Source organism: Drosophila virilis, chromosome 3, assembly GCF_030788295.1.
Source record: "Drosophila virilis strain 15010-1051.87 chromosome 3, Dvir_AGI_RSII-ME, whole genome shotgun sequence".
Taxonomy (NCBI): domain Eukaryota; kingdom Metazoa; phylum Arthropoda; class Insecta; order Diptera; family Drosophilidae; genus Drosophila; species Drosophila virilis.
Window position 1 is genome coordinate 8,585,274 of NC_091545.1, and position 14,414 is coordinate 8,599,687.

General features: G+C 43.8%; 5 protein-coding genes across 7 annotated transcripts in view; 3 read left to right on the forward strand and 2 right to left on the reverse strand.

Annotated features, from left to right (window-relative positions):
- The first annotated feature begins 791 nt into the window (after positions 1 to 791).
- On the forward strand, positions 792 to 2,559 carry Adgf-B (Adenosine deaminase-related growth factor B). Its single transcript, XM_002046769.4, has 2 exons — positions 792 to 1,818; positions 1,874 to 2,559. The coding sequence occupies exons 1-2, from the start codon at positions 853 to 855 to the stop codon at positions 2,465 to 2,467; spliced, it is 1,560 nt and encodes a 519-aa protein (XP_002046805.1). The 5' UTR covers positions 792 to 852; the 3' UTR covers positions 2,468 to 2,559.
- Positions 2,560 to 2,783: 224 nt separating this feature from the next.
- Ccn (cellular communication network factor protein Ccn) overlaps positions 2,784 to 14,414 on the reverse strand; it is a 57,436-nt gene continuing 45,805 nt past the window's right edge. For all 3 annotated transcript variants that reach the window (XM_002046774.4, XM_015175372.3, XM_032434296.2), the window contains exon 10: positions 2,784 to 3,960. In XM_002046774.4, coding sequence (XP_002046810.2) covers positions 3,529 to 3,960 — 432 coding nt within the window. In that variant the 3' untranslated portion in view covers positions 2,784 to 3,528. The remainder of the gene's footprint in view (positions 3,961 to 14,414) is intronic.
- Positions 6,194 to 7,880, forward strand: LOC6623591 (spermine oxidase). Its single transcript, XM_002046771.4, has one exon. It carries the CDS (start codon positions 6,259 to 6,261, stop codon positions 7,687 to 7,689), a length of 1,431 nt encoding a protein of 476 aa, XP_002046807.1. The 5' UTR covers positions 6,194 to 6,258; the 3' UTR covers positions 7,690 to 7,880.
- On the forward strand, positions 8,468 to 10,121 carry LOC6623698 (spermine oxidase). Its single transcript, XM_002046772.4, has one exon. It carries the CDS (start codon positions 8,539 to 8,541, stop codon positions 10,000 to 10,002), a length of 1,464 nt encoding a protein of 487 aa, XP_002046808.1. The 5' UTR covers positions 8,468 to 8,538; the 3' UTR covers positions 10,003 to 10,121.
- LOC6623703 (spermine oxidase) lies at positions 11,210 to 12,790 on the reverse strand. Its single transcript, XM_002046773.4, has one exon. The coding sequence runs from the start codon at positions 12,724 to 12,726 to the stop codon at positions 11,266 to 11,268; it is 1,461 nt and encodes a 486-aa protein (XP_002046809.1). The 5' UTR covers positions 12,727 to 12,790; the 3' UTR covers positions 11,210 to 11,265.

Here is a 14,414-nt window from a genome sequence, read left to right on the forward strand (position 1 = left end):
AATGAACATTAGAAAACGATTTTTATATCTACTTCACCCGAGATATCTTGCACTTACCGATTAATAGCGTTCCGTGGACGCAGTTTCCTCGTAATCTGAGTTGCATCTCTAAGTGATATGCCGGGCACTGCATTTGGCAGGCTGACATACGACCTGGGCATAAATCTCTTAGCCTCTCAGAGGGCTGCTGAGTGCACAGAAAAGTGGTCGATGTTTAATGAATGTGGAATGCCTTGCAGGACCCCAATGATTGCTTTGAGCAGTGCTCCAAATGTATCAATTTTACGTGCTCCTGCTTAGTGGCAACGGCGAATCTGTTGGCCATGGTTCGATTTTGATTTGAGCGCGCGTAATCAGCAGAGTTTTATGGGCCAACGCAAAATGCATTCCATGCCGCGTTACGGGCCATGTCAGGGCAGAGTTAGGTTCGGCTTACGCCTGGCCGAATATGTATGAGCCCATAAAATTGATGGCCATGTATCTGCGTGTGTGTGTGTGTGTGTATGCTTAAAGGGCGCAAAATGGTGGCAGGCTCATCAATTTGATGTTGGGCACGGCCACATTTAATGTGGTGTTGAGGGCGCGCGGGCATTAAAAACCAGAGCCATCCACATAAATAACTAATAAAGTCCGCGTATAGTTGTCGAATGGACTATGTGTGTGTATGTGTGTGTGTGTGGGTGGGTGGGTGTCGAAGCATGCGTGTGTTAAAGCGGAAATGCGTGAGCCGCCGGCAAATGTGCATCACATTGACAAATGTGCGCAATGTTTCAACACGAGTTTCAGTTTAAACTCAAATATTGTAACAAATTTAAAAAAAAAAAGAAAAGTGCCTACAAAATTTGTACCAAAATGTCCTCAGGCCTGTTAATGCGAGCGTTGCGCCATATGTCGGGTCAGACGGCAAAATGTGGCAAGAAGTACGAGCCCCTATCAATGAGCCGCAGTCTGAGGGACATTACGCCGGAGGCATATTCCACGCTGCGCAGCATTATGATCCAAATGGAGCGTGCCTCCAGTCTGGGCAACAGTATGCAGCTAACGGATAAAGAGTCGGCCGCCAATAAGGTGTTGATGACAGCTAAGTCCAAAGAGCTGGAGAAGGGTTTTCTGAATCCGTCCAAATTCACTCCCGGCCAGCACATATTTCAGGTGCTCAAGAAGGTGGAGAGATCGCCGCTATTTGGCCTGCTGAAGACAATGCCCAAGGGCGGTATCTTGCATGCCCATGATACTGCACTCTGCAGCACCGAGTTTCTCATTGGCCTCACCTACCGCGAGAATCTGTGGATATGCACCGCGGACGAGGGCTGCCGGGCAATTGCATTTCGTTTTTCCAAATCGAAGCCCACAATGAAGGCAATGGAGGAGTGCAACTGGGAGCCAATGGCTGATTTCCGTGAGCGTCGCGGTGAAGAGAATGTGAAAAAGTATCTGCAAAGCAGGTTCAGCATGTATCCGTTCTCCAGTTTTCTGTCCAACAATCAGGCCTGGAACCAGTTCATGAGCATTTTCATACTGCTCGATGGACTGCTGCTCTACGCGCCCATCTGGGCTGAATACTACTACAATGCCCTGACGGAGATGTATGCGGACGGTGTGCAGTATCTGGAGCTGAGGTCCCTGCTACCAGATCTCTACTGCTTAGATGGAACGCCTCTGAAGATGACCGACACAGTGGCTATATATAAATCCGAAACGGAACGTTTCATGGCCAACAATCCGGATTTTATTGGTGCCAGGCTCATCTATGCGCCGCTGCGAGGCGTCGAACCAAAAGTTGTAGATGAGTATGTACAGAAATGTATTGCACTTAAAGTAAGTAAAAAGGGAATCTTTAAATACTGTACCTGAATCCAAATGCATATTGCAGAAAGAATTTCCCACATTTTTGACAGGCTTCGATTTGGTGGGCCAAGAGGAGCTCGGGCGTCCACTGATTGATTTTGTGGAGCCATTGCTCAAGATGCCCGAGGATATAAACTTCTATTTTCATTGCGGCGAAACGAACTGGTTCGGCACCTCCATCGATGAGAATCTGATAGATGCCATACTGCTCGGAACGAAGCGCATCGGGCATGGCTATGCCATTGTCAAGCATCCGGTGGCCATTGAGATGGTCAAGAAACTGGACATTGCCATTGAGGTGTGCCCAGTGTCGAATCAGGTGCTGCAGCTGGGCCAGGACTATCGCAATCATCCGGCTGCCATGTTGATAGCGAATGATGTGCCCATTGTCATCGCATCCGATGATCCGTCCTTCTGGCGTGCCACACCCCTCACACATGACTTTTACTTTGCATTCCTGGGCATTGCGCCATTTAGTGCAGATCTGAAGCTGCTGAAGCACCTGGCAATCAGTTCCATTCGGTACAGCGGGCTCACGGATGAGGAGAAGTCCAAGGGCATGGACAAATGGCAAAAGCAATGGAATAAATGGATCGAAAGCTTAACAAAGGCAGCGTAGTCTAACAGCGTCAAGTAATTAATTAAATTTCTGTAACTTTCATAATGTTTTTTTTTTTAATATATATTTATATTTAGTGTGTCCTCAACTAAGATTCTGTAGTTAGTAATTAACTTACATCGATACAATTGATATGGGTTATGAGTATGCACAAGCTTTGGTGTTTTATTTTTTTTTTTTAATTTTCTTTTTTTTTTCAATTTTAAATTTACCAATAAATTATAGCACACGGTTGAGATATATTTGTTGGGATATGTTTTGGAGAGCAATTAGGCTTTTAAGTTAAGCACAGTGGGGTCAAATATTGTTACCCCAATGTTCGCATATATATACTCTATTTCAACTGTTTAATACTTGGTACATTTAACTGATGTGTTTTTTTTTCAAGCAGAGTCTTTAATACACTTACAAAGCATCTGGATATATGCGAGTATATAGCACAATTATATTTGAAACATGTAACTCTTCTGTTTTATTTTGTTTAGCATTTTTTTCTTTCTATCAAATAACGCTTGGATACACTCGAAAAGCAAGCCATTTATTGTACATCTATATATTAAAATTAGATTATTGTTTCGGGCAGTTTTTCACATAGCTTTGCCAACATTTATAGTTAATTGCAATTTTGATAGTTTTGTAATTTTATTGTAAGCAATTTTTCTGTATATGTGCTCGCAAAAATACATATCAATGCCGTATTTTAAGATTTATTTATTCATTTATTTACGTCTCAAAGATTACAAAATACAGAATCATAGTGTTTGCCAGTATTTTCCTGTCTGTCTGTTGTTAGGTATTTCGTATTTTGTATTTCTGGTTTTTTTCTTCCTCATCTGATAATTATCCACATACTTACACTTAGTGCTCATTTAGCTCAAATCCTAAACCATTTCCCAAGCAACTATTTTAGTTTTTTTTTTGTTTTTCTTTACAAGCTTAATCTCAATTTTTCAATAATTCAAAATACATTTATATCGCTATGCTGTACAAATCTTAAGTTCTATCGCTCAACTGATCAATTTTCAACGCTTGCTTGGGAAATGTTCAAGTCTCATTTTACGCTATGTGCGAATCCAACGCTCTTGTTGCAGTTGTTGCTGTTGTTGCTGTCTGCGTAGTTTTTCGCTTTTCCAGCTGGTCTCGCCCACGCTCAGCGGATAGGGTATAATATCGGGCTGTTGTTCCGATGAGGAGGTCTCCTCGTTGCTAACCTTACTGTTCACATTGTCGGCGACAAGCTCTGCCTCATCGCTGGCCACATGTCGCTCCTCCTGCTGCTCCTCGGCTTCGTAGCCAGCAAAATCCTCTAGCGCATCGTGTTTTGGGTTCAACTCATTTTGTAGGCCATTAGTTTCGTGGTAATGTTGTTTTTGTTGCTGTGCATGCTTCTTCTTGTTGCTGTTTTTGTTGTTGTTGTAATTGTGGTAACCATGTTTGGTGGTATTCGTGGCAATGTTTATGTTTTTGCTCTCGCCCATGTCAGCACTGCAATACTGTGTACACAAAATAGGGAAAAGGGGAACATTGCGTTGAAAATGTTATGTAAGTTTATGCAAATTAAATATTTATTCAATTTTCATGTTTCGTAACAACAAATTGAATATTTCCTATAACTATTGAATTTTTGTTGCCATATGGATTTGTTTCGATTTGTGTAAAGCATTTTAATTGCAAGAGAGAGGTATGGCGATTATAGTCAACACAAGTCCTATATAAATAAAAATTTCATAATGTTTTTTTTTTAAATAACAATCTTTTTCTGGGATTTGACTTTTTCAAAGCCTCGTCTACTATATGAAATAGCTATTAACTATCCACCAAACTAGCAGCAGCTTTTATAGCATTTGGCAAAGATAATATAAGATCCATAAACTAGCCTGAGATTAAAACGCGGATCTTAGTTTTCAGCTGTCCAAGTGAATCAGCTATCAACAACTTCCATAAATATGTGAATTAAATAGCATTTAAATAAATTATGAAATTGTTATATTAATTAAATAAATAACAAACGTTTGCCGCCTGACAGCAATTTACTTGGGCAATTAGAACTAAGAACTTTTATGTATTAATCATTTGTGTATAGGTCACATTACGCACAGACAGCATATGATAAGAAACTATTATGGGGGAAATATAAGCGAATTTATATTAAATGCTCTGTGGTTATGTAATTTAATTAATAAGATTAAATTGCATTTGCCAAATATTGCCTAAATTCACACAAATAAAACCACTGCAGATAAGATAGAAACCACAAGTAATCCAACCCGAGCGAACTAAGTGGCCAGCAAAGGCAAACGAGAGCCAATGATAAAGGCAAACCACAATCATAATCGTAATCATAATAATAACAAAGACAACGGGCAACAATAATAAAAGCAATACGATTTTGAAATACTTTAACTACTTTTTGTTACCATTTGTCTTAATGCGACTATTTTGGTCTGATAAGAGATAAGCGCTCGGCAAGAGGCACGAAATAAAATACCCATATCCGATAAGCGTAAAACTGCCACAATTTAGCCAAGATAAAAGTCAGGCAAAATAACGTCAGATTGATATGAGATGAAAGAAAGAAAATTATTAACTATTAAGGCTTGCATAAAAATAACATACTTGACACCACAATTAGTATAATCATAACTCGTGCACTTGGAACTAATTCTATCAAATATATATATTATAATTGTTTTCATTTAATATTTTTTATCAGACAAGCTGAGAGCAGCACCATAATCACAGAAGAGAGAGACTCTTATGGAAAAAATCAAACTAGAATTCATAAACTCTCTATCTAGCATTGACCTTAGCCTTGACAACAAATACATGCCACAATCTGTGCCGCTTGCTAGCTGGGGAACATTGCAGCAACAACAATTATAATGGCAACAACTAAAACTGATTAAGCTAGTAACAACAATACGAATCAAGGTCAATTGTATACGTCATTTTAATTGCATTTATATTCATGTGTGATTTGCAGGCACTGTATCCATCAAACATGCTAAAACGGGTATAGATAATTAAATATATAACAAATAAAAACAATAAAAGGCAGAATTCAATATAATATATATTAATTAATATAATATACATAATGCGGTTGTTACCCGGCTTTGATCGGGCGCAGTTTTCTACCTCAAGCTAGGACATAAATTTGACTGTATCCGTACAAACTTTGATCCCAATGAGGGTGAATTTAGCGGAATGTATGTATTTAAATTCGTTAAATTACGTGAATTTACGTAGATTGTTTAAACTGATTTTAAAGCAAAACTGATTTTGATAGAAAACAAAATAAATTCACATTAAAGTTTTACTTCAGATTTGACGCAGTCAATCTCTGATATAAATATTCCACCATGGCAGGTAGAAATAAGCTTGAGCCAATTTTCCACAGTTCTAGGTGGAATTTTAAAAATACCTTATCAATCAGTCATATTTTTATACATATAGATACCCAACAAGAATCATGCTAAGTAGAATCATTTTCTATCTCAAACCAGTCGATCTTGAAGAATTTAAAGGCTTGACCTATTTTTTAAAATTATATGGCTGATAGTAATCGAAGCTTGTTGCACTATTTTAATAATCAAGAAAATCTAGCTCTGCAAGTTCAAAAACTATAATTAGCTGAGAGCAACTCTCAATGATGTGGGAAACGTGCTTTAATTGAGAGCTAAGTTCAGATCATATATATAAATCAGTTGGATTGTTGCTGCTCAGCCTCAGTCAGTGGCTGAACGTAGAACCTATCAAGTCGTCACGCGAAAAATATTCCACTAAAAAACATGAGCTCGCACAAGACGAAGCAAACGGCGCGCATAGTTGTCATTGGAGCCGGCGTCTCGGGCATTGCCGCGGCCACACGGCTGCTGGAGCAGGGCTTCAAGAATGTGAGGCTATTGGAGGCAGAGAATCGCGTGGGCGGACGCATTAATACTGTGCCCTTCGGGGACAGTGTGATTGACAAGGGCGCACAATGGTGCCATGGCGAGAGCGGCAATGTGGTCTATCAGCGCGTCAAGGACTTGAATCTTCTGGACCGAACTGGCGATGTTCTGAAGGCGGTGCACTTTGTTCGCTCCAACAAGGAGATCCTGCCCGCCGAGACGGCCTATGTGCTGGGCGCAGCTGCAGAAATGGCGTTGCCAACGGGACCCAACGAAAGCAACGGATCGCTGGGGGATCATCTAACGAATAACTATTGGCATATCCTGGCCAAGTCGCCGGCCGTGGATCGCACAATCGCTCAAGAGATGCTGGAGACCATGAAGAAGTTAAGATGCTCCTTCACGGCTTCGGATCATTTGTTTGAGGTCTCCAGACGTGCACACTTGGAATTTGAAAAAAGCGATGGTGAATTTTTGCTCAACTGGCGCGATAAGGGCTACAGGACCTTCCTGAAGCTGCTTATGAATGCCAAGCCGGAACAGCCCGAAGATCTGGGCGTGCTCAACGGACGTGTGCAGCTCAGCAAGCGCCTGACTGAGATCAATTGGGCAGGTGCCGATGAGCTGCTGCTGCGCTGTTGGGATGGCGAGGTGCTCACCGCGGATCATGTCATCTGTACGGTGTCCTTGGGTGTGCTCAAAGAGTGCCACGAGCAGCTGTTTGTGCCGGCGCTGCCTCCTCCCAAGGTGCGCGCCATCAAGGGACTTAAGCTGGGCACCGTGAATAAGTTTTTCTTGGAGTACGCTGCGATGCCCTTGCCGCCAGATTGGGTTGGCATCAATTTCTTGTGGCTTGAGGCCGATCTGGAGGAGCTGCGCGGCACCGAACGCTTCTGGCTGGAGAGCGTTTTCGGATTTCATCGCGTTCTGCATCAGCCACGCCTCCTGCAAGGCTGGATCATTGGCGAGCACGCCCGCCACATGGAGACCCTAACAGAAGAAGAAGTGGTCAACGGTCTACAATGGTTCTTCCGCAAGTTCCTGCCCTTCGACATGCCGCAACCGCTGAACATCGTGCGCACCCAATGGCATTCCAATCCCAACTTCCGTGGCAGCTATAGCTCGCGCACCACCTACACGGATGAGCTACGCACCGGTCCCTGGGACCTGGAGACGCCACTGCTCGATGCCGGCGGCAGGCCGCGCGTCCAATTCGCTGGCGAGGCAACACACAAGACACACTTCTCCTGTGTGCATGGCGCCACAGAAACCGGTTGGCGTGAGGCCGATCGCCTCAATGACTATTACAACAGCCGCAATGCGTTATGAGATGGGCGTGGCGCGATTGTTAAACGTCGATTATAAGCAGCGATAATTATCGGTTAGACGACAATCGAGAATTGAGCACAAGTTCAATTTGAAACTTGTGTCTGGGTGTCAATAAAGTTTATGTGCAACAGAAATATGCTCAAATATGGAAATTATTATTTGTAAACTAATAAAATCGTATAAAGTTTTAATTAATTTGTGTTATTTCTCAAATATAAATGTGCGTGACCCGATTGTTAGCTATCGATAATTGTCGGTGAAACGACAATCAAGAATGAAGCACAAGTTGAATTTGAAACTTATCAAATGTCACGTATACATAAACAAGAATCTGCTCAAATATGGAAGTTATAAGTGTAAAGCAATAAAATTGGCGAACATATTGTTGATTAATCCACTGCGAAGGTTTTTCTATGTAGTGGGATGCAGTATTTATTATCCACGCAGAAACTAAATACCAAGCAACAGCTGGAATGCGATTCTCAGACATTTGCAATTTGATTACATTCTGTGCTCAACTGTGAGACACCCTGTACTCGTTTCTAGCATTATCAATTTAGTTTCAAGCAAGCTTTAAGGCATGACATATTAAAAAGATAGAATTAAATATTAAAAGGTAAACAAAAAAAAAAAACATTTTAGCAAGCTCAATGTCAAAGTAAGGGTAATATTTAAAAAGATATATATGTAGCTGTTGATTATAGAAACCACAGAACCAAAACCAATTAACCCGAGTGGCCCTTCGCAAAAGCAAGCCACCTATCCAAACATATAAATACAAGCTCCATTCGCGCGGGCTTAGCAGTCGCTATAGCCATCATCCCAGAACATCTCTGATCCCTTAGTACAATGACCACTTGTCCAGTTTCCGCGCCCGCTCGCTTTCTGAACACGACCAAGCAAACAGCTCGCATTGTGGTCATCGGAGCGGGTCCCTCGGGCATTGCAGCTGCCACACGCCTCCTTGAGCTTGGCTTCAAGAATGTCATCCTCATGGAGGCGGAGGACCGCATTGGCGGACGCATTAATACCATTCCGTTTGCGGACAATGTCATCGATCTGGGTGCACAGTGGTGTCATGGCGAGGCAGACAATGTGGTCTATCAGAGAGTCAAGGATTTGGATTTGGTGACCAAAACTGGCGACTTCATGAACACTTTCCGGTTTCTGCGTTCTAACAAGGAAATTGTCCCGCAAGAAATGGCCAACTTATTGAGAACCACGGCCGAGAACTGTCTGCCAGCCGGGACCAACGCATACGATGGTTCTATGGGCGACTACCTGACCCAAAAGTACTGGCAAGAGGTTGCCAAGCTGCCAAATGTGGATCGCAGCACGGCCGCGGAGATGTTTGATAGCTTTAAAAAGGCCGAGTGCGGCACAGAGGGATCGGATCATCTGTTTGAACTCTCGGGGCGCAGTCATTTGGAGTTTGTCGAATGCAAAGGTGACATGTTAATCCATTGGCGCGATAAGGGATACAAGACTTTTCTCCGATTGCTCATGAAGGCCAAGGAGGATCTTCCCGAAGATCTTGGCATGCTCAATGGACTGATCCAGCTGAATAAGCGCATATCCGAAATTAATTGGGCAGGAGTTGATGAACTGGTGTTGCGTTGCTGGAATGGAGAAATATTGACAGCGGATCATGTCATCTGCACTGTGTCCTTGGGCGTCCTGAAGGAGCAGCATGCCAGCATGTTTGTGCCCGCCCTGCCAGAAGCCAAGGTGCGTGCCATCAAGGGACTCAAGTTGGGCTCCGTTGACAAGTTCTTTTTGGAGTTCGCCGTGCAACCCTTGCCACCGAACTGGGCTGGTATTGATTTCCTTTGGAGGGAGGAGGATCTGAAGCAGCTGCGCGGCAGCGAACATTTTTGGCTGGAGAGCGTGTTTGCATTCCACAAGGTAATGGAACAGCCTCGCCTGCTGGAGGGTTGGATTATTGGCGAACATGCCCGCTATATGGAGACGCGCACCGAGCAGGAGGTGCTCGACGGCTTGCTGTGGCTTTTCCGCAAATTTGTGCCCTTCGATGTGCCACATCCACAGCACTTCCTGCGCACCCAATGGCATTCAAATCCCAATTTTCGTGGCAGCTACAGCTTTCGCAGCACTTACGCGGACGAGCTGCATACCGGCCCCTGGGACTTGGAGGCGCCTCTGCTCGATGTGTGCGGCAAGCCGAGATTACAGTTTGCCGGCGAGGCTTCCAGCAAGAGCCACTACTCGACTGTGCATGGCGCCACAGAAACGGGCTGGCGGGAGGCGGATCGGCTGAATGAGTTCTACAGCCGAAGCACCTCGGATTATTAATATCTGATGGTCGTTGTTTTCACTTAGAGTGAAAAGAACACACCAACTAGATCAGTTTCTAACACAAATTACAATTACAAAGTTTAAGAAAATAGATGAGAAATTTTGGTAAAATATAATTCAGGCTGTTTTCCTCTTGGTCTGATTAGGGCCTAAGCTTTGCCCGTGAAGCAGAACCCGAAGCTTGCCGGACAAACAAGGGCTAGACCACCCTCTGATTGTCACACGTATTCGACTGGCTGGACACACAAAACGTAGCAACTGCTGCCAAATGGCTGGGTCAAAGCCACAACAGATGTGGCCAACTAGCCGGGTAGTCGAGTGTGAGGGGAATGGGTGAGTGGCTGTCTTTGAAAGTCGCACATGTAATGGTAGCTGTGTGGGTAATCTGCGAGCAGATATGACCAGGAGGCGGACAAGCAAATACATGAAACCGGACTCCTAATGCCTTTCGGCCTCTGCGTGGCATAAATTTGAATTTTCAACATTGTCGGGCGGCGCTCTAGTGGGACGGCAATGGTTAAAACATTTTCCATTGCGGCCCACTCAGGTTTTTCGGGTTCTCCCCCGCCTCCGCCGTTGTGGTATTTGTTTGTGTACTCGTGTGCCTGGGCCGGAATGTGCCAAACTGATTTTTGCAGTTGCATTTTTGTCCTTATTTGACTTTGCATGTGTTAAGTGCTCAGCCACGCCCCGAAGTAAGTACGTAGCACACTCGTGTGTGTGGCCCGTAATAACAGTGCAATTACATTGTTGTCTGCGGTTGCTCGTTGCAAATGAGTTGGTCAACATGTTTGGGTCAAACGCTAAAATGGGCTAACACTGGAATTGTTTCACATTCAGATGAATATGCCTTCTATGCGCACACAAGCAGCTTGCCATTGCCACTCGGGCTTAAACCTTTTGCCACGAGTGGATTTAAAACATTCTGTTTAAGCAGGGACAATTTTCGTGCTGTTTGATAAGTCAGATGACAGAAAATTCCCAATGGAAAGCAACTTCCTTTTCTAGACTTTAAATTTCACATAGAAGATAGTTCTATACAAAAGTTCTGGACATTAAATGTTCTCATTTGTTTGCCTTTAAAGAGTGCACTAGTATCTCGCAATACTTCAAATGCAAGTGTTTGTCACGCTGTTTATAATTTTTAATCATTATCTAAACTAATACTCGACTTATAACGGGCATAAAATGAAGTAGAGCAGCATTTGTTGAACACCTTTATTGACACGCGCGGTTTGTTGGCAGTTGCTTATCAGACCCTCATAACTGGGCAGTTCGCGAGCGATAATAGGTATTCAGGCGATCCGCCTCCCGCCAACCCGTCTCCGCGGCGCCGTGCACCGTCGAGTAGTAGTGTTTGTGTGAGGCCTCTCCGCCGAACTGCAGTCTTGGCTTGCCGGCAACGTCGAGCAGCGGCGCCTCCAGATCCCAGGCACCGGTGCGCAGCTCGTCGGCATAGGTAGTGCGAAAGGTGTAGCTGCCACGGAAATTGGGATTCGCATGCCATTGGGTGCGCAGGAAGTGCTGTGGCTGGGGTACATCGAAGGGCAGGAATTTGCGGAAAAGCCACAGCAAGCCGTCGAGCACCTCTTGCTCGGTGAGCGTCTCCATATAGCGGGCATGTTCGCCAATGATCCAGCCCTGCAGCAGGCGTGGTTGGTATGACACTGGATAGAATCCAAAGACACTCTCCAGCCAGAAGCGTTCGCTGGCGCGCAGCTCCTGCAGATCTTCCTCCAGCCAAAGGCAACAGAATCCGGGCCAGTCTTCGGGCAAAGGTGGCACCGGGTACTCCAGAAAGAACTTGTCAACGGTGCCCAATTTGAGTCCCTTGATGGCACGCACCTTGGCTTCTGGCAGGGCGGGCACAAACATGCTGGCATGCTGCTCCTTCAGGACGCCCAAGGACACCGTGCAGATGACATGATCCGCTGTCAGCACTTCTCCGTTCCAGCAACGGATGACTATTTCATCGGCTGCTTGATAGTTAATCTCGGATACGCGCTTATTGAGTAGCACATGTCCCTTGAGCACTCCCAGATCTTCGGGTTCGTCTTTCTTGGCATTCATCAGTAGTCTTAGGAAGCTCTTGTAGCCCTTGTCGCGCCAGTTGAGCAGCAGCTCACCCTCGCAGAGCCAGTATTCCAAATGCCCGCGGCCCGAGACCTCGTACAAATGATCTGCAGCCTCCACGGAGCTCTCGAACTTGTGAAAGTTCTCCAAAAACTCCTCGGCTATGGTGCGGTTCATTGGCGGCAGCTTGCCCACCTCTTGCCAATACTTTTTGGTTATATAGTCGCCCAGCGAGCCCGGGAAATCGACAAGTTCTGTTTGCCGTTCCGGAATGGAATTAAACGCGATGGCTTTCAGATTGTTTGCAATGTCATCCGGCAGCACCTGCTTGTTGGAGCGCACACACCTGAAGGTCTCGTAGTGCGCCTCGGTGGCCTCTAACACATTCATGTCCTTGACACGCTGGTACACAGCATTATCCCGCTCGCCGTGGCACCACTGTGCGCCCAGATCGACAACATTGTCCGCAAAGGGTATGGTATTAATGCGTCCACCTATCCGATCTTCGGCCTCCAGCAGCAGCACATGCTTAAAACCCTGCTCCAGAAGTCGTGTAGCTGCCGCAATGCCCGCTGTGCCCGCGCCAATAATCACAATGCGAGCCGTATGCTTGGTTCTCCTCAGAGAGCGTATGGAAGCGGCGCTCATTATGCGACAATATGCGTAACCCCACACCTGACACGTCTGACCCGCTCAGCGCTCGGCCAGCGACTGAAATGTGCCTCAGCGCAGGTGACCCACGGGGCCACTTTCTCTCTCAGCTTAGCTCTCAACTTTGCGCTCTAATGAGTTGAGCGCAACGCGTGGCTAATGAGCTGCTCGCATATATTTGCGTAGCTAATCGCTGACGTTGACGAATTTCGAGCGCTCTCTCGCTCTCTCGATCTCTTATACATATTTCTTGTATTTTGATAAGATCAACACTCTTTTCAGAAGTGTTAATGAGATAAACTGTTGTATTATTATCTTTAAACATTGCTAAATATTCTGCAGCACGCAACATCTCCAATTATATATATTTAGTTTGACAAAACAATTGCTAACTAGTTTATAATATATTTCTATGCACAAGGGCTGCTCGAGCCCAATATTCCATTTAATTTTTTGTTATAAACCAAACCTTAAAGCAAACCGAAAAATAATAATAAAGAGGAGAGACAAAACCCAAAACGAATCCAATCTCTTTTATAAAATAGTTTGAACTAAAAATAAAATTTATTTAGCCAAATATAAGTTGGGGCCCAATCATTGGATTTATATATTCATATTTGCTGTAGATTTATGGATTTATATTTAGTAAATTTCTTTGGGGCAAAGATCACATTTAAACAACCATGCCAAAAATCGAAATGAACTCAATTTTGTATCAAAACTAGTTTGGCTGGAAATTTAAATTTACTGAGGAAGACTTTTCCCTATAGTACAATTACTTGGGTCCCAATCATTTTATTTACCTACTCATATTTTATTTTCAGATTTTTTGCCAATTTGTGCCCAACATCACATTTAAGCCGCAAATTTTGTAAAAAAAATATCTACAGCGTGCAATAATTACATCACAAGTCAGCCTAATGACTGCTCTTTCCAATAATAAACTTCTCTTTTTACACAAAATTGTGTTTTTTCTCCCTGAATATACGTGATTGAGTTATTTAAAAAGAACTAATTTTTAATGGGCTAAAAATCAAACTTGATTTAATAATCCTCGCTTTATTTTCCAGCTTTATAACAGCGCATGCTGCAGTTGCCATCAATATAAACCGCTGATAAACACACACATGAACTGAAGCCCACTGCATAAAAAAAAAGAATGCAAGTAAAATATTCATGTACCAAAAGTATGGAAACCAATGTGCCTGGCAGTGGTTGCCAGTGGTTGCCGGTCGCCGGTTGGCGCAGTGGCAAAGCGCTTTGATGAATGTATTCATAAAAATCCAATCATTGCAATTGCAGAACTCGCACTCGCCAAATAGAAATACAAATACGGAATAACTGAAACAGCAATAACAACAGCAAAAACTACAACAATGGTGAAGGGAAAAGGCATTCAAGATGAATACGCCAAAATAATGGGAAAACACAACAGACAGCTGGGTGCGAACTCTACAAACGAGCGACTGACTCTGAATACCGGCCCATGTTGCTGCCACACCCCCATTTTTTAGATAGTCCCCACAAAACAGTCGACAAAAAAATTGCAGTAATATTTTTTTTGCAAAACAAAACATTTGTGCATAGAACGTAAAATACAAAGGAAAAAAACAAACTCAACCAAAAAGGCAAAACTATCTCTTAGCAACGAATATTAAATACGCTTGTATAACAAATATTGCCTC